The sequence below is a fragment of the Danio rerio genome, chromosome 10 (genome assembly GCF_052040795.2).
Source record: "Danio rerio strain M-AB ecotype USA chromosome 10, GRCz13ab, whole genome shotgun sequence".
NCBI classification, from domain to species: domain Eukaryota; kingdom Metazoa; phylum Chordata; class Actinopteri; order Cypriniformes; family Danionidae; genus Danio; species Danio rerio.
In genome coordinates, this window is record NC_141030.1 from 43625001 (window position 1) to 43650000 (window position 25000).

The 25000-nt window shown below is 38.5% G+C and overlaps 2 protein-coding genes across 12 annotated transcripts in view; one reads left to right on the forward strand and one right to left on the reverse strand.

The window, feature by feature from the left end:
- kirrel3a (kirre like nephrin family adhesion molecule 3a) overlaps positions 1-25000 on the forward strand; it is a 532216-nt gene that overhangs the window by 469339 nt on the left and 37877 nt on the right. For all 11 annotated transcript variants that reach the window (XM_087271356.1, XM_087271360.1, XM_087271352.1 and 8 more), the window contains one exon: positions 20711-20811. In XM_087271356.1, the coding sequence (XP_087127482.1) occupies positions 20711-20811 (101 nt within the window). The remainder of the gene's footprint in view (positions 1-20710; positions 20812-25000) is intronic.
- Positions 546-5232, reverse strand: LOC147842184 (uncharacterized). The gene is made up of 3 exons (XM_088651127.1): positions 5227-5232; positions 1766-2486; positions 546-1711 (listed from the first exon to the last, which is right to left on the reverse strand). Exons 1-3 carry the CDS (start codon positions 5230-5232, stop codon positions 1536-1538), a joined length of 903 nt encoding a protein of 300 aa, XP_088507253.1. The 3' UTR covers positions 546-1535.

A 25000-nucleotide genomic window follows, 5' to 3' on the forward strand; every position in this document is an offset into this window, starting at 1 on the left:
TGAGTTTAAGCATTTCAATAGAACATTATGAATCAACATGAAACAAAATCAAAGCACATAGATTCAGATCATCAGCTTAGTAGTAGAGACTAAAGACATGTAATGGGTGTAAACGACAAAGGAGACATCCAAAACATGCGGTGTTGGTAGGCCTCCAGGAACGTGGTTGAGAAACACTGCTATAATTGTGATTTTTTTTTTTGTTTTTAATCTTTTATATTTCTTACTAAAAAAACTCAGAATAAAAAATACTTTTGTGCACCACAGTCAAGTATAAGGTCACTCTTGAGGTCTTTATCATGATGTTGAACTCAAAAAGTGTACTTCATATTTAACATTTAAAATCCAAATGCGGTACGCTGTTTGTAAAACCACCCACAATGTAAATGAAGTGTCAAGAACCCAAAAGTGAAGGTCTGTATTCTAATGTAACTTGGTCACTTCATTATCAGAAGTCGTTCCATATTTAATACTATTCAGATATAGATGACCTTTTATTCTGAGTTTGAGCATGATAACAATGTGGAAAATACCAAGTTTTGTGTTGTTATGATAACCAGCGATCATTCACTGGAGATCGCTGGTTTCCTCTATCATCATTCACTTCACTTCCGCATTCCCCAGGACTACATTTTCATACATGCACTTCTCCCAATCACGCACGCCTGGTCACTCATCTTCCTGATTACATCACCAGCTGAAACCTGTTACAGAGACTGATTACACACAGTATTTAAGCAGCACACACACTCATTCACATTGCCGAGTCTTGTCTACTGTTTGGTGACATTTCAACGCGTTTCTCCCGATCTTGTTTCTCCGTGTCTGTACCTAGCTTAGTCTCCTAGTTATCCTGTTTAGCCGCCAGCCTTTCGACCTTTTGCCTGTTTTCCGACTTCGACTCTGGATTTGCCCGTATATGCCTGTTCATACCTGTTTTGACCATTGCTTGCCTGACCAACGAATAAACCTGCATTTGGATCTTACCTTCAGTTGTTTATATCTATCCCGAATCACAACAGAAGACTCGGCCACATTATGGATCCAGCAGTGTTTTTGGTCCGTCTACGCCAAGGTAATCAATCCCTCGAGAACCACATCCAGTGTTATTTGGAGATCGCTAACACCACTGATTTACCAGACTGTATGCTCATTGACTTTTTTATTTGTGGGCTTAATGAGCCGCTAAAGAGCACACTTTCAAGTGTTCGTTCTCGAGGGACATTTTCTGAATTTTTGGACTATGCGCTACGCACTGTGGACTCGTCCTTCACCGTAGGTGAGGTGGAGGAAACTCCTAAATATTTTTTGGGGAGGGGCAGTGTACAGCAAGACCAGATACCACCGGGGCTTGCTGCTCATTCCATCACCACACTCCCAGCTCAGAAAATGGCCGCATCTAGTCCTTCAGCTCACAAGATGGCCGACTCCAGTCTTCCAGCTCACAAGATGGCCGACTCCAGTCCTCCAGCTCACAATGTGGTCACAACCAGCCCTCCAGCTCACAATGTGGTAAACGCCAATCTGCCACCAGCTCACAAGATGGTTTCCTGTTCCTTGTCCGTTCCTGCCTTAGTTCCTGTTCTAGTTCCTGAAGTGCCATCAACTGAGCCCCCAGAATGGTCACCACTACCTGAGTTACCAGAGCTGCCAGACCTTCCAGAGCTGCCAGACCCTCCAGTGCTGCCAGACCCTCCAGTGCTGCCAGACCCTCCAGTGCTGCCAGACCCTCCAGTGCTGCCAGACCTGCCAGACCTTCCAGAGCTGCCAGACCCTCCAGTGCTGCAAGAACCCTCCAGAGCTGCCAGACCCTCCAGTGCTGCCAGAGCTGCCAGACCTTCCAGAGCTGCTAGACACTCCAGTGCTGCCAGACCTTCCAGAGCTGCCAGACCCTCCAGTGCTGCCAGACCTTCCAGAGTTGCCAGACCCTCCAGTGCTGCCAGACCCTCCAGTGCTGCCAGACCCTCCAGTGCTGCCAGACCCTCCAGTGCTGCCAGACCCTCCAGTGCTGCCAGACCGTCCAGTGCTGCCAGATCCTCCAGTGCTGCCAGAACGTCCAGTGCTGCCAGATCCTCTAGAGCCAGCGCCACAGCTGGAGACGCAGCCAGAGTGTACGCCGCAGCCAGAGTGTACGCCGCAGCCAGAGTGTACGCCGCAGCCAGAGTGTACGCCGCAGCCAGAGTGTACACAGCCAGAGTGTACGCCGCAGCCAGAGTGGACGCCGCAGCCAGAGTCGACGCCGCCGCCTGAACTCCCTGAATGGTTGCCGCCTCCTGAGCTCCCTGAATGGCCGTCGCCTCCTGAGCTTCCTGAATGGCCGTCGCCGCCGGAGTTTCCTGAATGGCCGCCGCCCAAGCCTCCTGAATGGCCGCCGCCGCCTGAGCCTCCTGAATGGCTGCCGCCTCCTGAGCCTCCTGAATGGCCGCCGCCACCTGAGCCTCCTGAATGGCCGCCGTCTGCTGAACTTCCTGAATGGCCGCTGTCACCTAAGCTTCATCAATGGTCGCAGCCTCATGATCCAGGGCCACCGCAGCTCCACGCTCTAGGCCCTCCGCAACTCCACTCTCCGGGTCTTCCGCAGCTCCACGCTCCAGGTCCTCCATTGTCAAATGTTCCAGGACCACGACAGCTCTACTCTCCGGGTCTTCCGCAGCTCCACGCTCCAGGCCCTCCGCAACTCCACTCTCCGGGTCTTCCGCAACTCCACGCTCCAGGCCCGCCTCAGCTCCACGCCCCAGGTACGCTCCAGCTGCATGGTCCTGGCCCTCCATCCCTCCCCCTGTTCCGCCTCCGCTCCACCCCCGCCTGAACTGTATTTGGAGCGTCTGGAAGCCGCTCTTTAGAGGGGGGGCTATGTTATGATAACCAGCGATCATTCACTGGAGATCGCTGGTTTCCTCTATCATCATTCACTTCACTTCCGCATTCCCCAGGACTACATTTTCATACATGCACTTCTCCCAATCACGCACGCCTGGTCACTCATCTTCCTGATTACATCACCAGCTGAAACCTGTTACAGAGACTGATTACACACAGTATTTAAGCAGCACACACACTCATTCACATTGCCGAGTCTTGTCTACTGTTTGGTGACATTTCAACGCGTTTCTCCCGATCTTGTTTCTCCGTGTCTGTACCTAGCTTAGTCTCCTAGTTATCCTGTTTAGCCGCCAGCCTTTCGACCTTTTGCCTGTTTTCCGACTTCGACTCTGGATTTGCCCGTATATGCCTGTTCATACCTGTTTTGACCATTGCTTGCCTGACCAACGAATAAACCTGCATTTGGATCTTACCTTCAGTTGTTTATATCTATCCCGAATCACAACATGTGTGATGGAGGTTAAGGTTACTTTAAGTTAATCAACTTACAAGGTAGAGAAAATGTCCATTTTAATTTTGGCATGCACACGAATATTATGTAATTTTTTACACTCAATTTCTTTAAAAATTTAAAAGGCTACCTTCTACCAAAGGAATTCAGCCACTCTTGAGTGAAAATGAGTGAAAATAATAGAAATACCAAGTTTTGGACACTAGTTCATTTGTGATGGAGGTTTTGGTTGCTTGATAATCTGCTTATAAGAGAAATAAATGCATATATTTTTGGGGAGGTGCACTTGATTAGGTAATTTTTCACTCCATTTTAAAAATATAAAATGCTACATTCAACCAAAACAAATGTTATTTGACCTAAAAGGTACTCTAGTGACAGACACTAGAGGCCATAGTCTTTAGCCTCCTTGTTAGAGCGACCTACTCCCATGCAAAGAATCACTGGTTTGATCCCAGCTCAGACTGGGTTGAGTGCAGTAGAACCGTTGGATTACACGTTTAGGCTCGCCAGGGATGGGAGTGAGGTTTAGGGGGGTAAGTGTAATCAAGGCCAGCTAGCGAAGTGCTATGCAGGTAAACCTTACTCCTTGGACCTCAAAATGTGCTCTAGCGACAGTTGATAGAAGCTATGGTCTTTAACCTTCTTGGTAGATTTACCAACTACCATGCAAAAAATCGCTGGTTTGATCCCAGCACAGACTGGGTTGGGTGCAGTAGGACCAGTGGGTTACATGTGGGGGCTCGTCTGGGATGGGAGTGAGGTTTCAGTGGATGAGTGTAATAAAGACCAACTAGCGAAGAGCTATATGCAGGTAAACCTTACTCCTCTGACCTCAAAAGGTGCTCTAGAAACAGTCGATAGAAGCTATGGTCTTTAGCCTTCTTAGTAGAGCGACCAACTACCATGCAAAGAATCGCTGGTTTGATTAGAGCTCAGACTGGGTTGGGTGCAGTAGGACCGGTGGGTTACACGTGTGGGGGCTCGTCCGGGATGGGAGTGAGGTTTAGGGGGGTAAATGTAATGCAGGCCAGCTAGCGAAGTGCTATGCTGGTAAACCTCACTCCTCTGACCTCGAAGGGTGCTCAAGTGACAGTCGATAAAAGCTATGGGCTTTAGCCTTCTTGTTAGAGCGACCAACTACCATGCAAAGAATCGCCGGTTCGATCCCAGCTCAGACCAGGTTGGGTGCAGTTGGGTGTGACTGTTCATTTCAACAGAGCATAAATGACTTTTGGTGACCTCCGTCTACATGAGCGACAGTGACCGTTGGTGACCAGGTAGGCGTGTCGAGCGATGCGACAAAGTTGAGAATCCTTAACCTTTATGCAATTGAAGAGCAACTTTCTTGAGCGATAGCCAATTGGAGCACCAGTAGATCTCTGATTCTTTTTCAGTTCCTGCAGAGGCCGGTTGTATTCTCCGTGCTGTAGACCTACACATACCTGCGTTTGCAGCAGATCGCCACCCAGAGCAACAGGCAGCTACAAAGTCACTGCTAGTGTGAATAAGGCAATAATGAATGACAGTCTTATCATTTTTGAACTGTCTCTTTAAGAAGTGTGCAGCTGTATGCTAATAAACAGTAGAGACACATTAGTGGCTAAACACCAGAAATTAGATGGATTAGGCTGATGATGAACGGGAAACACGATTACTGATATTATAATAGATCATTAATGAATAACCACATTAGAGTCCATTAGGCTGCAAGAGCATCTCTTTGACAAACACAAGATGATTTTGTGTCTTTGATAACAAGACCTCTTAAAGATGTTCATGAATGAAGTGCATTATGGGAACGGATCGATGTTTCAGCTGGCTCTGCTTGTGGCTCTCATCTAAAAGAGAGAAAAAAAGGTGCTTTTAAACTTGTTCTTCGATTTTTGAACCTTCATCTCTAAAAAAAAATCTTTCAAAGATACAAAAATAAACGTCATTCTAACAGATCATGGTTTTAAATTGTGGTTTGGGTTTTTGTAGCGAAGATAAAAATGGCAGTGTGCTGCTTTCTGTCCACTTCTTACACATATCTCCTTAACCCTTTACCCAGCGCCCGACAATATTTTTTCTAGGACATTACATTAATGCTTTCCTGTGTTTCTATATGGAAAACTAATATTGAACACAATACACATTTTTTTCCCCTCATGACTTCATAATATGTAACTTTTATATTTTTTAACATGTAACTACACTTTTACCACCATAAATCTTAAAGTGTCTCCATTTCAATAATACATAATTTGTGTTTGTAGCTTACTAGAGTCTATTTAAAGTTATAGGTAGGTGTAAATGCCTAAGATTGAGTGCTGGCTACAGTACTGTACTAGAAGCAGAAAGTAAGGAGATGAATGGTAGTGGATGATAATGTTTGTAGTAGCACACAACAAGAGGTCATACGTAGTTTATAGCAGTAATCAGATGTTTTGACTTTAAATATTTCCACTATTTCTGTGAAAAAGAGTGTTTTTATGATATAGTTTATTTTTTAGTTAGAATATTAGGTTTATAAAGTGGAAATGTATACCTGTACCACAAAACCAGTCTTGTGGAACCGGTATATTTTGGGCAAAACCTAAAAATATTGTAGTGGTCAAAATTATAGATATTTTTCTTTTATACCAAAAATCATTTAAATATTAAGTGAAGATCATTAACCAACCAACCTTTTATTCAGATGCCCTAGTTTTTTGCGATTTCACAATCGCAGAATCCAAAGCAAAATCAAAAAATAAGTAGCAAATTTTTGCGATTCTGTAAAATTCTTAATTAAACGCAAAATAATCTAAAAAAAAATGTAAATAATCTTATAAAACATCCAATTCCAAAGCATATAATCAAATTAGATTTATTTCAGTTTGCAGTTTGCAAAAAGTAGGCATCAAGTGGCATGAATTAGGTGTTTTGTGTGTTTGACGCGCTTCAGCTTATTTATGGCTTAAATATTTACCAAATGATGTTTAACAGAGCAAGGAAATTTTCACAGTATGTCTAATAATATTTTTTTCTTTTGGAAAAAGTCTTATTTGTTTTATTTCAACTAGAATAAAAGCAATTATTGATTTTTTTTAAACACAATTTTAAGGACAAAATTATTAGCCCCTTTAAGCTAAATTTGTTTTCGATAGTCTACAGAACAAACCATTGTTATACAAAAACTTGCCTAATTACCCTAACCTGCCTAGTTAACCTAAGTAACCTAGTTAAGCCTTTAAATGTCTCTTAAAGCTGTATAGAAGTGTCTTAAAAAATATCTAGTCAAATATTATTTACTGTCATCATGACAAAGATAAAATAAATCAGTTATTAGAAATGAGTTATTAAAACTATCATGATTAGAAATTTGTTGAGAAAATCTGCTCTGCGTTAAGCAGCAATTGGGGAACAAAATAAACAGTGGGCTTATAATTCAGGTGGGCTAATAATTCTGACTTCAACTGTATGTTTTTTAACTGGTCCACATTTGCCATATCTTCTCTGGGCCACTTTAGGTTCACAGCGACATTAGACAGAGTTTACTGTGCCAAATATTTGCCAAAAGTGGCCTACATATGTTTTAAAATAACTGGGCCACATTTGCCATATCTTCTCTGGGCAACATTACGCTCATAGCCACAATAGCCAGAGCTTACTGTGCCAAATATTTGCCTAAAGTGGCCCACATATGTCTTAAGATGACTGGGCCACATTTGCACTTACACATGTGAGCCACTTTAGGTTTAGACCCAGACTACCCTAAAATGACTATGCCACATTCCCCCATCATTTGGGCCAAATTGATCATTTTCCACATGGGCCACATTAGGCTCACATTCAGATTACATGTTGCCATAAGTGACAAATCTTTGCCTTAATGACCCATATATGAATTGGAATCTTTGGCCCCCCTTTGCCAATGCACAGTCGGGCCACTTCAGGCTCACATTCATTTTGTCAGGGCCGAAGGAAGACCAAAAGTGCTGCATAACTGCCTAAAGTGGCCCACATTCATATGCTATCCGGGCACAAATTAGCCACTAGATAAAAAAGTTACAAATTGCCATGAGATAACGTTGACTATCCTTAACTATCAATTACAATTTTGAAATAAAGACTGTTTTTATTACATGCCATGACCCTCCATTAGATGGCAGATGATCTTCCACTGCACGAGCTGAGCCAGACACAGAATTCTCACATCCCTCTCTCTCTCTCTCTTCTCCACTCATTTCCTTGTCTGAGCCTGAGAGATAAAGCTGTTTAATTACAGCCCTCATTTATGGCCATGATCCCCCTGTCAGATTTGTTTGGCTCCCCCAGAGGACAGGATCTGAACAGACTGCCGCTGGAAGAGCGCGTCCCACCCCTCAGCCCGAGCGTAGCCCTTTAAAAGTGTGCGCGTGTGATTAAGAGCGAGAGCATTGTCTCAGTCTCTCCAGAGAGACGGAGCGGCGGTGTGTACTGAAGACTCCTGCACGCTGCTGGGATCTGTAATTGATGGGATAGTGTTAGCGCACAGAGACGGCCCAATTCCAATTAAAATGAAAATCTGTTTTTTTTTTTCTTCTCATAGGGAGACACATAATGAACCTCAATCTGGAGGAATGGAAAAAGTTATGATTGTGTTTATTATGATTTTATCGCTTTTAATTATTTATGAAATGATGAAGTTGCCTCTAAGCGTTCGTTTTTCCGGTTTGGCTGAGTTAAGATGCGGTGGGAAGAGTTAAATGAGGAGCACGCGTGTCATTATTTACTCATCCTCATGTCATTTCAGCTCTGTGGGACTCTCTTTGGTGGAGAACGCAGAATAAGTTGGAGAATTTCATGACGCTTTTTCCAAAATAATGAGAATAATGGCTGTCAAGATGCAAAATGACAGCAAATACCATAAAGTTGAAGACTTTATGGACAAACTGAAGTAATGTGTACACTCAAGAAATGACGTTTTTTGTTTGTTCAAACCACTTGTTTAAAATGAGCTGAAACATCACAATTCTTGAGAGTTTTTTTTTATTTATTTATTTTTTTAATAACATAATTTTATGTTCAATCCACTTCAATTTGTAAAAACTAATAGGTTAACTTAATTCCTTCATGTTCTCCCAACATAGATTTTAGGGCAGGTGTGGGCAAACTCATTCCTGGAGGGCCAGTGTCCTAATTAGCTCCAACACTAATCAAACACACCTGAACATGCTAATCTATGATCTATAAGCAGGTGTGTTTGATTAGAACTGGAGCTAAACTGTGCAGGACACCGGCCCTCCAGGACTGAGTTTGTCCACCCCTGTCTTAGGGGAACCCAGCATTTTTACTGTGTATTTAGTTTGCAAGATGCCAGTATTCAGAATAAAGTGCAATTTAAAGACTTAACTATGTTAATTAGGGACAGTCGTTGAACAACAGTGGTTTGTTTGATAGCCAATCGAAAACATTATAATAATTTTGATTATTAATATTGTGACTTAACTCTTTCCCTGCCAGCATTTTTAAAGATGTCCTCCTAAATTTGATGGCCCCCAGTGTATTTTCTGCTAGGAATACATGAGCATTTATCAAAACAATGGCCCCTGCAGTGTACAAAATGTACAAAGTGAAGTTTATTTATAAACTAATTTCGAGAGGGTCACAAGCTTACGATTGCTAGTGGCTGGATCCGCACTATCCAATTCTCAATGCACCAATCAGATGACTCCTAAGCCACTACAAATACCATGGATTACGTACCACCGCTATCTTCATTTTAAAGAATCCCCCCATCCACCCCTACTGCTCCTTCTTCCTAGATGGGTTAAACCAACACAATCTCACGGCAATTCGTAACTTTTTCATTTAGTGGCTAATTCGTACAAATTCGTACGATCTAATTCGATTTGCGTATCCCCCAATGACAGTTGGGTTTAGGGGTGGGGTTAGGTGCCACGCCTCCTTTTTGAAATCGTAAATTTTCTTACGACTGAATTCGTACGAATTAGCCACTAAACTGCCAAAACGTAAAATACTTACGTTTTCTCGTGAGATCAGGCTGGTGACACGGTGGTCCAGTGCTTATCACTGTTACCTCACAGCAAGAATGTCTCTGGTTCCAGGCTTTACCAAACCAGTAGACATTTCTGTGCGGAGTTTGCGCTTTCTCCCCGTGCTCATGTGGGTTTCCCCCGGGTTTCCCAGGTTTCCTCCCACCATCCAAAAATATGCAACTTAAGTTAATTGGCTAATCCAAATCAGCACTACAGACATGCTCCTGGTAAGTAGTTATCTCTCTTAAAAAGCAATCACTATATGTTCATTAGCTACCACAGCAGAGGAGTTCTCGAGATCTACCTGAGCTCAAACTCCCCTCTCGCATTGAAACGGGAGGGAGCCCTGGGCTCGAGGATCTTATGAACTCAGGGGTCTCTTCCGGGACAGCATGCCAAAGTAGCTGATAATTAATCATCAGCTAAGTGTGAACTCTGGAATTAAGGTTCTTTTAGTAATATAAAGTTAAACTTAATATTTTTAGTCAGTTTAGCTTATATAATTTGAGGTGAACTAAAAAAATTAAGGCATCAATAATTTTTACTTTTTTGTTTTTTATACTTGAACGCTAGTAAGTTTCATCAAGAATGCATAGTTTTTGATAAAAAAAAAAAAAACACGTGTGTGAGTGTGTGTTGTGCGTGTAAAACACACATTTCTAACCTTATGCAAGTTGACGAGGATGGATCATTTGAAGGATTTAAGCCAAAGGAAGGTTGTATAGCTCTTCATTTATACCCACAATCATACTTTCCTGATTGTCTTATATTTAATTTCCAGAACACAGAGAATTCCTGTACCTTACTCAATGCATGTATTATGGCTTCTCATACCATAATATGTATACCTCAAGCACGGTTTGCCATAAAAACTTATCAACGGCAAGTAATTGGTTTTTTCTTAATTGAAGAGTTATCTTATCTTAATATATATATATATATATATATATATATATATATATATATATATATATATATATATATATATATATATATATATATATATATTAGTAAATAAATCTGTTTTTGAAACAAATGAAGACAGCAGAAGTCAATTAAACTTTTGAGTTTTTTAGCCTGACATGTTTACTGTTTCAAACTATTATAAATCTTTCAAAAAATAAAACATATTGTTTTCAAAGGGGATAAAAGTTATTGTTTTTTTACTCAGACATTTAAAAAAATATATACTTTAGAGCAGTAAATCACAGTACCGTGAAACTGTGATATTTTTATCCAAGGTTATCATACTGTCAGAATCTTATACCGGCCCATGCGTATTCCACACATGTTTTCCTTATCCATTAAATAATTTTCACTCAAATCACTGGCCACATCATTACACATATTGATAGTACAGAGTTTGACCCCTTTTTTTCCCTTCAGAGCGTCTTTGATTGTTTGTGGCGTATAGAGTCAGTAAGGTTCAGGGGACGTTCCTCAGAGCTTTTGATGATATTGACATGACAGCATCACACAGTTTCTGCAGATTTGTCAACTGAACATATCAAGGGTGCTCTTTTGGATTAAGATCTGGTGACTTTGGAGGTCATTATAGTATATAGTGAACTTGTTGTCATGTTCAAGAAACCAGTTTGAGATTATTTTAGTGTTGTAACAGGGGTGGGGGTGCACTTGTGCTATTAGAGTGCACACTTTCATAATTATATTATCCCACATTCAGAATCATTTAATGCACTTTCCTATGGAATTCATCCTTTCAGATGTCACTCAACAAGCCCGACAAGTAAGCAAATAAAAAAAAAAAAACAGATTTGTTTAAATGATTTAAATTTGACTAATATAATACATATAATATAATATAATATAATATAATATAATATAATATAATATAATATAACATAATATAATATAATATGTAGGAGTTTAGATACAAAAACCATTCTGTTTATTTACTTAAGTAATTGTGTGTAAATCTATGTTTATTTTTTTTAAATTAATTTCAGTAATATTATTGACTAATGTGAAAGTGTTCATCTGATTTATGTACACTGCAGTTTGTACAGTATTATTTTATGTCTTTTACTAGATATATTACATGACAAACTTGCTTTATTTACCAAATAAAGTTAATCTAATTGGATTTGCATTTTAAACATTAAATAAAAGTTAAAAGATATTATTTTTTTTATTTCATATATTAGGTCTTTAGGTTTTAGTTATGATACTCCCAAAATAATTCCGCAGACTTTTACCAAAATTCTCCGCAGAAATAGCAAAAAACGTCCGCAGATTCCATCTGGCCCTACCTATGAGAGAGAGATGGTCACTAATGGGAGGGGCTTTCCCCCTCTGATGATGCGTACAAAGGGAGAATGTCAATCAAAGACAAGTGTGATCATAAAAAAATGTAAGTAATCAATGTTTACCATTAGAAGCTGATTATATTCCCAGACTCCTGCCACACTACTGTGTTTTAACCCCTTATAAAAGCAATTTTTGAATAATATATCCCCTTTAAGGTCTGTTCAGTCTGGTTTAGTACGATTTTTATTTTATTTTTTTTTTGTAGTTTTCATTGTTGCATTATTCTGCAATTCGAAATTTAGAGGGTCCAAGCTTGCCCACATGGGGATGTCACTGGTTGTGTTATCTTACTGAAAGTAGAAGTAGATTAAGAGGCTTACAGTGTGCAAAGAAAATATTCTTTACACCAAAGTCTGAACCATTGATTTAAGGCAAGATAGATGGTGTTTATGCAATACAAATGACCCTAGCATCTGAATGTCACTGAAGAAATCGAGACCCAAACCAGGCAACCTTTTTTCCATCAATGTGTTGTGTGTTCAGAGATGCTCTTCTGTAGACCTCGGCTGTAACGGGTGCTTATTTGAGTTATTGTTGTCTCTCTTTGAGTTGAACCAGTCTGATCATTCTCCTCTGACCTCTGACAATAACAAGACATTTTCACCCACAGAACCGACGCTCACTGGATATTTTCTCTTTATTGGACCATTCTCTTTAAACTCTAGAGATTCTTTCTGTGTGTGTGTGTAAAAATCCCAGTACATATGCAGTTTCTCAAATACCAATAATCATACCAAATTTAAGTCACTGAAATGTCACCTTTCTCTGTTCTGATTCTCAGTTTAAACTTCAATAGAACATCATAACCACATCTATAAAGTATGGACTCTTTTTTTACGTTCTAGGTGCATAGATTAAAGTGCATGGTGCAAAATCAGTAAGGGCATGTGCGAATCCACTTTTGCTATTTTATTAAACATGGTTTGCCCTCCGGCGCAGGGTCTAACAGGGTTGTGCTTATTATCTTAATGAATAATGGGTGTGTTTTGAGCATAAGCTGAATTAAACCAATCAGAATTTCATCTCACATTCTCTTTAGGAGTCAGTTGCGTCATGCCATGGTGCATTTCGTCATCTTACAATTATAAGGTTCTATCTGACATTTCTGTCAAAATTAAGTTATTGACATATTCTTTTTAAATCACAACTTATTTACATTATGGGATGTGTTTTTATAAATTTTTTTTTTACTTTTTAAGACCTTTTATTTAATAAAAAACAAATGTTACACACATACTTTTTGCCATGGCAAAAACTTTGAAGCTCATTATCTCAAAATCATTCAGAACGCAGATAGAACCATATAATTCCAAGGTGACGAATTGCTATTTACGTGGTGGACTTTGAAAGGGGAAAAACTGAACTCTATAATAGCGAAAAAACAGTTAAACAGACCATCTGCAGCGCGAGGATAAAGAACAAGCCTCTTTCATTCGGCCACTTTACTTTCTCTTAACTTTTACTCTTTACTTGACTCCTTAACTTTAGTGCAGGAAATGGTGGAAACTCACTCCACTGAAGACATCCCTTAGCCTACATATTTAATTTGATTTGTTAAGTGCAAAGATTTTTTTCAAAACTATTTCTAAATTCAGTTCTAATTTCCAGCAAACGAATAAATGAACAATAATAAGAAAGTGTGGTCAAAAAACTGAGTTATATCCAAACACACGTTCTATTCTTATGCTCTATATGGTGATGCAGACGTCTCCAGGTGGACAAATCTAAACTTGTTTTATGAAAACAAAGATAAATATGCATATAATAAATACTACTACTAATAATAATAACATTACACAAATGCAAATCGTCATGAATAAACTAAAAAGAGACCACCTAGATACCTAGGCATGAAGGCAGTGGTTTTTAAATTTATGAAGAAAATTTTAACATTTAACATTTTAATCCTTTAATATGTTTTATATTTAAAGATTTTTGTTTATTGCTGTACATTCTCTGGGTATTAAGCAATGTGTAAGTATTTGGACCTGCATAGGCACATAACTAATGACTTTAGAGCAGCTTTTAGTTGGTCAATGGTGCAGTCTATTTCAGTTCCTCGTAATAGCAACGATACAACAATGCGCCTTAACACACCTCCTTTCTAGACCAGCACACCCATGAGTCCACAAAGAGGCGCAAATGAATTTGCTATTTAAACAACATGGCGCAAAACATGAAAATTCCAATTGCACTGGTCTGAAAATAGCAACAAATCGCGCCAAACACGTCTTGGGCCTTATTACGCCAGGTGTATGATAGGGACCAATGTCTCAGTGCATTGAGCTGCTGTCATGTGATTGGCTTATTATATACAGTTAGAATTATTAGCCCTCTTGTACATATTTCCCTCCAATTTCTGGGTAACGGAAAGAAGATTTTTTTCTACATATTTCTAAATATTATAGTATAATACCTCATTTCTAATAACTGATTTCTTTTATTTTTGCCATGATGACAGAGCATCGTATTTTAGTAGATATTTTTCAAGATACTAGTATTTAGCTTAAAGTGATATTTAAAGGCTTAACTAGGTAAATTAGGTTAATTAGGCAAGTTATGGTAATTAGGCAAGTCACTGTATAATAGGGATGTAACGGTATTGTAAATACCGTCATACCGCAATAGCAATTTTTTTTAATATTACCGTAGTCGCATGACTCGGTAAAACTATAGGTCTTCTGAGAAAATTTGCTCAGGCGAATGAAGCGAACGGGAGGTAGCGGAAACTACAATTCCCATCAGCCCAGGCGTGGCCATCATCCTTTGCGGTCTGTGGTCGCTACAGATCCAGTAATGCGGAAATGGAGTGTGCTGCTAGTAGCGGTGATGAAAAAGAGCTGAAAATGATCAAACCTAAAGCGGGTTTTAAATCGGATGTGTGGAAGCATTTTCGTTGGGGGTGTTGTTGTTGACGCCGCGCGCGTACTGAATAGCGGTGTTGTCGCGTCGGGCGGGACGGAGGGTGTGTTGCGTCGCGGGGGCACTTTTGATCATTTTGGAAGGGCACTTTCTATCCAAGACTAAAAAGGGCATGTGCACTGCACAGGTTGAGCCCTATGTGTGCACTTGCCTTCAAGTTGGGGAATACGACTAATAACAGTCATGGGGACTGCAGAAACACAGCACACTGTTCAGATTGATGCAGACATTGACTTATACCGCAAAGAGACCTCTATCTCACTCATGGCTTGGAAAGACAATGCACAACGTTACCCACTGCTGTCAACCTGGGCCAAGTCATATCTCTGACCCAGAAACCTCAGTCCCAAATGAAAGGTTTTTTTCTCTGTAGACAATCAAAAAAATATTGCTTAAGAGGGCTAACAATTTTGACCTTAAAATCATTTTTAAAAATTAAAAACAGATTTTATTCCAGCAGAAATAAAACAAATGAGACTTTCTTCCGAAGAAAAAAATATTATAGGAAATATTGTGAAAAAAATCCTCGATCTGTTTAACATCATTTGAGAAATATTGGAAAAAGAAAAAAGAATTCAGAGGAGGGCGAATAATTCTGACTTTAACTGTATGTGCCAAAGCCGCTTGAAAATGGGCAGCCTAAAAAGCAAAACAGCTAATGCCTCCATAGCAGAATGCAGGAAAGCAACTAAAAGCTGCTATGTGATTGACCAAACACACTTCACATGACCAAGTTAGGGTTCTTCCTCATGGTAAGAAAATCCCTGTATGTGCATTAATTTGTAGTGGAACAGGTGCACTGAATGAAACGCATGCTGAGTGTGTGTTACAATACAGAACAAATGAGCTGCTGTTATGTGACGTAGAGCTGTACAAGGCTAAAGTGTTTGACAATGCAAGTCTCACTAACAATGATTTTGCAGCTGCTGTGTTTTTCAGGTCATCTAAGTGCCTGATTCACTAAAGAGAATATGCAAATCAGCTTACAGCGTGAACTCTGAGTCAATTCAGAGCTTAACCGAATCTGGATGCGTTCCTGGTTATAACACTCATGTCCATTAATTAACGAATTATACCAATTGTGATCATTGAAAAATATGCTGAACATCTCCGTTTCGCATGTTTACCTGCATTTATGTCACAATTTGCTAAGTTAGCTTTGCATAGACACACTGGAGACACCCAGATGTAAACAACAGCACATACTGCACAGTTAATGTACTCCTGAATATGTTGACCTGCCTGTTATGCTGTCTAAACCATGGTAAAAATGTGTGGAAGCTGCTAAAGCATATAGAGAAGGTCTTAATAAGGAGGAAAGGGCACAATATTTTGACAACCTGAATTTAATCAGTGATAAAACATATGTATGAGCAGTATTAATTAGGATATTAGCCTAATATTTCATTTACTTGACCAGAAATGATAAAAACAAGCATGAATGTTGTCTAGATTCTTACTCAGGAAATCCAGCTTCAGTTTGGCCAGCCACGGAAATCATTTATCCCTCAAAGCTCTGATATACTTCAAAGAAAAGTTCTTCGTTTGAAGGCACAAGGTTTTTGAAAAGGCTGAGCGACATTATACTGTTTTCGAACACTTCAACAGTGTTGTGCTGCAGTGGGTGTGGTTGTAAATGTGGCACGCTGGTCTCGTGTAGCCCTGAACACAACAATGTTGGCTGAGAGAAAAGAACAGTTTATATACAACCTGACAACCAACCTGCTTCACAAGAAGCGTCTCTGTGGCAGGTCCAGCCTGATCTCACAAGAAAACGTAAGTATTTTACGTTTTGCCAGTTTAGTGGCTAATTCGTACGAATTCAGCGAGTTCAGTCAAATGAAATGGTACGATTTTAAAAAGGAGGCGTGGCACCTTACCCCACCCCTAACCCCAACCGTCATTGGGGGATAAGCAAATCGCACTAAATCGTACGAATTAGATCGTGCGAGTTAGCCACTAAATGAAAAAGTTACGAATTGCCGTGAGATTGTGTTGGGCAGGTCACATCTTTATATTGCAAACTCGTAGAAAACCCGAAAAAGGAACTAATCGATCATCGTTTCTGAGCCACATTGAAGATTCGTTTAAAATGAACAAATTGTTCAGGAATGACCCAACACTAACTATTTTTCCGAGTCTGTGTGATTAGCAAAAAATATGCACATTTCCTTCTTTTCAGTTTATTTATGTTTATTCTGTGGCCGATTAAATAGCTGTGACTGAGATATCCTGCTGTTCCTAATAATAAGTGCACTTTATGTACTAATATGCAGTTTATATACCTTTGAAGAAGCAAAATGAGCTCCCTTTAGGGGTAAATAAAGCACAAAGGTGTACATTTTGAAAAGGCCCCATGACAGCTTTTTTCCCAGAATGTAGCACATGGATAATTGTGCCGGTCAAATAGCAGAGAATTTTGTGAATAAAGCACAATCTGTAATGAGTCTAATTTACATAGAAAGCCAGCGTGTTTGTGCCGAAAAGAATGACAATGATTTCATTTCAGTCCTCGCTGGGCATTTTTAGGCCGTGATTGCGAACGGTCATTGAATGGAAAGCTGCAAATGTAAAAAAAGTTCATTTTTGATTCCTGCTTTCCTCATCGTAAAGGGACATGTCACACAAAAACTGAACATTTTGCCATCATTCTTTACTCATCATTTGTTACAAGCTTTTATGAGTTTCTTTCTTCTGTTGAACATTAAAAAAAGATATTTTGAAACCTGTAACCCATTTCCATTTTGCACTCTGAAGAATATCCATAAATTAGCAGTTTTCCTTACTTTGTGTTTTATGCTTTTATTTTCCCCTGTTTGTTCATGCTTTTGTATTGCATTATGGGACCTTGGTCTTTCTTCCAACAACTTTTAACCTTGAAAAGTTGAAAAAGTTGCTTTTATTAACATTTTTTGATAGTTTAATTGAGCAATATCACATGAGTAGCTGTGCGATATGGCTGTATATCAGCAATGAATGGAGGTTTGTGCTTTGTGTCCCACCAGTGACCATATACAGCCATATCACACTGCTATGAGTGTGATATTGCATTTATACAATAGTTTGACAGCATAATCATGTATATAAAGAAGAAAATCAAACATGGAGAGTCTCAAAAATCCTTTTGTATGAGGAACTACTTTCTTCCATCTTTTCTTCACATCTGCAGCTGATGTCAGAACAGCAGAAACCGTTGCTAACATCATTTTAGAGCTAGTGTCTGAATGATTCTCTAGTGTAATGTCTAAAGTGATGACAAACAGCTGATTTTGCTCACATTTATGCATTTATGCATTCATGCTGAACAGCATGAAATGCCGTCAGTCTACAGAGATTTTGCAGTATTTCTCTGCTGCAATAATTAACCCAGAAAAACCCAAAGTAAACACTAGCAGATTACTATGAAATAAATACAACACACAAACATACAAAAGAGAAATATCGACTTAGAATGTCACTTTACTTGATTCATAAAGATCTGATCAGCTGTAATTTGAAATTTGAGCTGAGTTTTTCTATCCTAACCACTGATTATATGGTCTCTGTCGCCATCTTTTGGCGGAATGTCAACCCTCCTTACTCTGCTCAATAACAGGCTGATGGTCACAGACGCACTGAATCTTAGAAATTATAAATTATTTAAATTGCCACTATGTTTATAAATAAACTGCATAGTCTAAACAATTACATTCTTGCCTTAAAAGCCTCAAAAGCAGTGTTTCACAACTGGTGGGTCGCGACCCATGGAACATTTTCAGTGGGTTGCAGAGTGTGTAATAAAAAAACAACAACAAAAGTTTAATTTTAAACTCATTTTTCTTTTATCGGACTTATTAAATCAACAAATATGTTGAAGCTCACGTACGACCCCGAATATGTTAAGTATGGATTTACATATATTGACGACAAAAAAGGCTTAAAACCTTAGTGTGTCATATGTAGTGAGGTGCTCTCACAAGAGAGCATGAAACTTTCTAAATTAAAACGACATTTGGAAACCAAACATCCCAGTTGCAAGGACAAACCTGTGGACTATTTTCAAAGACGACTCCAACAGCTGAGGACATCACTAAAAGGGCCTGACATCTCCATGTTCAAAACAAGTACAGGCACTCAGCGCATCTTACTGTGCTCACCGTGTAACAAAGGCCAAGAAAGCCATCACAATAGCAGATGAGCAAATAACTGGTGATTGTTATAAAAATGGTTATGATTATTTTAATATTTTACTTTAATTTGCTTGTTTGTTCTGTTCAACAGGCTCGGTGTAATGTTTCATTAACAGTCTGGTTTAGTAAATGGTAACTGAACTTTTTCTTACCCTAACCACTGTTTACAGTATTTGACGTTTTTACTTTGTAATATTTCTTCAATTTAATACATTTTGTTAAACAACAGCAATAAAGTATTGTTTATTTGTAAGTCTTGGTGATTTTCTTATGATATATCTGTCACTACTTGTGTATGTTAACAAATAAATACAAATGAATTTTAATTCCTAAAATTATATTATAGTTCCTAAAAATTTGGAGACCACTGCTCAAAAGTACATTATGTTGCCCAACAGCTGCAATTTTTGTCAGACTGTAGTGAGTCTATTGATCTGCTGTCACTCTGTGTGGGCGGAGTAATACAGAAGAGTGAAGAGGCTGTAGCTGTGTCTCATTTCAGAGGCTGCATCCTCCGAAGGATGCAGACTTCAATGGTGAATCCTTCGAAGTCCAAACAGGCTGAACCAAGCGCTTTTAAATGAGCCAATCTAGCCTACAGAGGACATATCTCGTCACCTAGCAATCATAACAGCTTCTGTTAATAAGCGCTCATCAAAGTGATTTTAAAACTTATTTTAAGCGATCTGAAGGCAAAACAAGGTATACCAGCCTGATCTCACGAGAAAACGTAAGTATTTTATGTTTTGGCAGTTTAGTGGCTAATTCGTACGAATTCGTACGAGTTCAGTCGTAAGAAAATGTACGATTTTAAAAAAGAGGCGTGGCACCTAACCCCACCCCTAAACCCAACCGTCATTGGGGGATACGCAAATCATACTAAAATGTACGAATTAGATCGTACGAATATGTACGAATTAGCCACTAAATGAAAAAGTTACGAATTGCCGTGAGATTTTGTTGGGTATACAGAAGCTGGAAGTATATCTCCTTTGATCCCTACTTGTACACATAAACATGTAAACTGTCTATAAAATCACTCTTCGTAAGCCGTACTCTTTTTGTTTATTTAACATGTGTTTACATATCTACATAAAATAAACCTCATTCATACATTAAAGTGTTTTTTTCTTTTAAAAACGTTGTGCCGTTATCAACGCGCAATGAGTATTGGGGCATTCAAGGCCACACCGGTTAAAGGATCCACCGGTTGTGTCCTTCTTTACCTGGGAAATAAAGGATGCATTTTGAGGCTGCGTTTAAAGGAGCCCTCGATTTAAAAAAAAAAAATGAGAAAGCCTTCGTCATGCTTTGATAACGCAACGCACTTCCAATGCATCCTTCGGAGGATGCAGCCTCTGAAATAAGACAGCTTGTATGAGTGCTGTTATTGCAGAATATCACACAGCTGTCAGCCAATCAGAATCGAGAACCAGACAGAACTGTTGTTTAAAGTGATATATTGTCTGGGTTGTTGCATATTAGGCTACAAAAACCTTGTAATAAATTGCCAGTGCATTTTCTGTACATACTTATTTCACTGTATATTGTTTCTTATACATAATATAATTTCAAACTACTTAAATGTCAATAAGTCAACATCCAATAATGCAATTCACATTCGTAAATAAATAGAAAACACTTGGGAATCACAAAATATGGAAACAGTAAATTCACATTTAGTTCAATCATTTAGTTTAATTCACAGATATTTTTAGAGTGTACTATTAAAGTCAATGGTTACAGGTTTACATATTTCTTCTAAATATCTCCTTTATTGTTCAATAGAGGAAATAAGCTCATAAAGGTTTGTAAAAACTTGAGGATGAGTAAATGAAGCAATATTTAATTTTTGAGTGAACTATCCCTTTTAGACAGAAAGGGATGAAAATGAGACTGTAGGTGATGTGAGGTAGAAAATGCTGATGTTGTTTGTGTGTTGTTTATTTCAGGTCCTCCTAGCATCTCCAGCACACAGACACAGCAGGCTCTGTACGGGGAGAAAGGCCAGATCAAGTGCTTCATCCGCAGCACTCCTCCTCCTGACCGCATCGTGAGTATCTGTCCATCCACATGGCACAATGACCGTTCAGTGCTCAAACATTTGACAGGGATATTATTGATGTTCATGCACATTTAGTTTTTTGCTATTTTTTCCCTTAATATTTTATGAATCGTGAATTATTGTTATTTTATTTTAACTAATTTATTCATTTTCCTTCAGCTTAGTCCCTAATTTATCAGGGGTCACCACAGTGGAATGAACCGGCAAATATTGAGGCATATGTTTTATAAAGCGGATGCCCTTCCAGCCACAAACCAGTACTGGGAAACACCCATACACTCTTGAATTCACACACACACTCATACATTATGGCCAATTTAGTTCATCCACTTCACCTATAGCGCATATGTCCCTTTATTTTGTTTTATTTTATTTTATTATATTTTTTATTTTATTTTATTTTTTAATTTTTTGTTTTATTATTTTATTTTATTTTATTTTATTTTATTTTAGTCCCTTTATTAATCAGGGGTCTCCACAGCGTTTTACTCAGCGGATGCCCTTCCAGCTGCAACCTATCACAGGGAAGCATCCATACACACATTCGCACACATACAGAAAGGCCAACTGACCCAGCCGGGGCTTGAACCAGTGACCTTCTTGCTGTGAGGCGACTGTGCGATTGTGTATTTAATATAAAATACTGTACAATATTATTATTGCCACTTGTTTGTAGTCACCTATATTTATCATGACTACTCTCAACTATATTATATTATATTATATTATATTATATTATATTATATTATATTATATTATATTATATTATATTATATTATATTATATTATATTATACTATATTATATTATGTTATGTTATATTATATTATATTATATTATATTATATTATATTATACTATATTATATTATGTTATGTTATATTATATTATATTATATTATATTATATTATATTATACTATATTATATTATATTATATTATATTATATTATATTATATTATATTATATTATATTATATTATACTATATTATATTATGTTATGTTATATTATATTATATTATATTATATTATATTATATTATATTATATTATATTATACTTTATTATATTATATTATATTATATTATATTATATTATATTATATTATATTATATTATATTATATTATATTATATTATATTATATTAAAATCAATAGTTAAAGTCTGTTTACCTATAGTATTATAAATATTTAAACTGTTTTTTATATAAAAAATTGTAAATATTTATAATATTTATAAAAATGTGCTGTTTGTTTATTTGTACATTAGTTTGATTATATATTAATCATTATTCATTTATTTCTACATTTATTCGTTTATTCATGTAATTATTGTTATTTGATTTGATTTATTGACTTGCGTTAATCTGTTTATCCAACTATCTATAAAAATACTAATACTATTCGAATCAGTTTTTTGCATTCATTAATTTGTATATTACTAGTAATATAGAGCATTATTGTGTGTGTATACACTCACCGGCCACTGTATAAGGTACACCTTACTAGGACCGGGTTGGATCCCCTTTTGCCTTCAGAACTGCCTTAAACCTTTGTGGCAGAGATTCAACAAGCTACTGGAAATATTCTCCAGAGATTTTGATCCATATTGACATGATAGCATCAGGCAGTCGCTGCAGATTTGTCGGCTGCACATCGATGATGCGAATCTCCCGTTCCACCACATCTCTATTGGATTCAGATCTGGTGACTGTGGTGACCATTTGAGTACAGTAAACTTATTGTCATGTTTAAGAACCTAGTCTGAGATGCCTTTGTGCTTTAGCAAAATTACTAGGCTGTGGCATTGACACAATGCTGAATTGGTACTAATGGGCCCAAATTGAGCCAAGAAAATATCCCCCACACTATTACACCACCAGCAGCAGCTTGAACCCTTGATACATGGCAGGCTGGATCCATGCTTTCACACCAAATTTGGTTGACACCAAATTATGATCCCTACCATCTGATTGACGCAGCAGAAATCGATACTCATCAGACCAGGCAACGTTTTTCCAATCTTCAATTGTCCAGTTTTGGTGAGTCCGTGGTAATTGTAGCCTCAGTGTCCTATTCTCAGCTGACAGGAGTGACAGCTGGTGTGGTCTTCTGCTCCTGTAACCCATCTGCCTTAAGATTGGACGTGTTGTGTGTTCGGAGATGCTCTTCTGCAGACCTCGGTTGTAATGAGTGGCTATTTGAGTTCCTGTTGCCTTTCTATCAGCTGGAACCAGTCTGGCCATTCTCCTCTGACCTCTGGCATCAACAAAGCATTTGCACCCACAGAACTGCCACACTGCATATTCTCTTTTTTTTCAGACCATTCTCTGTAAACCCTAGAGATGGTTGTGCGTGAAAATCACAGTAGATCAGCGGTTTCTGAAATACTCAGACCAGCCCGTCTGGCACCAACAACCATGCCACGTTCAGGGCCTGACATTTAAGTGACTTCAAGTCACTTAAATCACCTTTCTTCCCCATTCTGATGCTCGGTTTGAACTGCAGCAGATCATCTTGACTGCAGTATATGCCTAAATGCACCAAATGCGGCCATGTGATTGGCTGATTAGAAATGTGTGTTAAATAAGCAGTTGGACAGGTGTACCTTATAAAGTGGCCGGTGAAGGCTGATTTATACTTCTGCGTCAAACGCCGGCTTATGCTACGGCGTTTGACGTATAGCCCTTCGCCGTGGCCGTCGGCGTCACTGACGTGCACCTCTCAAAAAATGTAACTACACGTCGCAACAACGCGTAGCGCAAGCTCTGTGATTGGTCGGCTTGCTAGCGCTGACGAGTCTGGGCGGGATCGAGAGCCGCGTGAATGGTGCGAGCCTGATGTATCGATTGTTTACAAGTGTGGAGTCCCATGAAGGAGCTCCGGATGGAAAGTTTTGTTTTGTGTTTACCTCATAGTTAAAGTTGCTGCGCGTCCGCCGGTTCCTGCCTCAAAATGACCGAGTTTGAGCCACTTGTACATCCAGGAAATGTTCAAGAAAAGCAAAATAGCAGCGAAGAAACTCGACACAGAGGAGCATTAACACCTCATTGCCAACTAGCGTTTCGGACCAACAGAGACAACGCGCAAAAGTATAAATGCACAGCTACGCGCGTTGCATGCGCCGTGGGTTACGCCAGTCACTTGACGCAGAAGTATAAACCAGGCTTAAGTCTAAATAGCCATTGTATTCATCATCAGCAGTTATATAATGTGTTATATGCTAATTTTAATTTAAAACTGGTTTTGGTATACATAATATTTAAAAATATCAACAAACAGTCAATAAGATTTGTTCATCAAAGGCGCATTAATTTGATGGAAGTGTGGCAGTAACGCATTAATGTTGTTCAAGGATTTAATGATTTCTGTGTATTCAAATAAATTATATTCTCTCCATAAAATATATTCATTTCCAGAAAATATGAATAAGGTATGTTTATTGAGCAGTATATTAGCATATTAGAATGATTTCAGAGGGTTCATGTGACCCTGAAGACCAAAGTAATTTTGCTGAATAAAACTTTCAGAATTTAACAGTGTTTATCGCTTGAATGTTTAAGTTTGCTTTAGTGAATTGCCACACTTTACTGACGATATGTCTGATATACAGGCGTGGGTGCAGTAGAAAAAGATGTTCACTGAACTTCAATAATACAAGTGCATGCTTTAAAACGACATTCATTTAGTCATTTAAGGTCTTCATTTGTTAACTAAACTTGTCATGTTGTCATGGCTTCTGCTGTCATTTGTATTTAAAGAATTCTCTGAAGTGACTAAAAGAAGAGCTCCATCTTTGATAGCTGATGTTTTTCTCATGTTTTGTAAGATGGAGAAGTTTAGCATCACATGACCACTCACGAGGAAAGGAGAAAGCGGATTTGTGAAATACCACCACACACACAGAGAGACCTTCAACACTGGCCAGATGAAACAATCAATCACTTTAAATAGAGGAACAAACTCCTCCTGACATCACAGGACAACCAGTGTAAATCAAATTGGCAAACCGTCAGACAGCAAAACCATATTAATTATTCATGCCCCGATGCATGCTGGGAAGAGGCCGAGTAGACTGAACCACAAAAGCATTTTTTTTTAAGTCAAGGCCTATTTGAACTAATAACTGCATTAATTCAGCTGACCTGCTCTGGTCTGTCTATCTATCCATTCATTCATCCA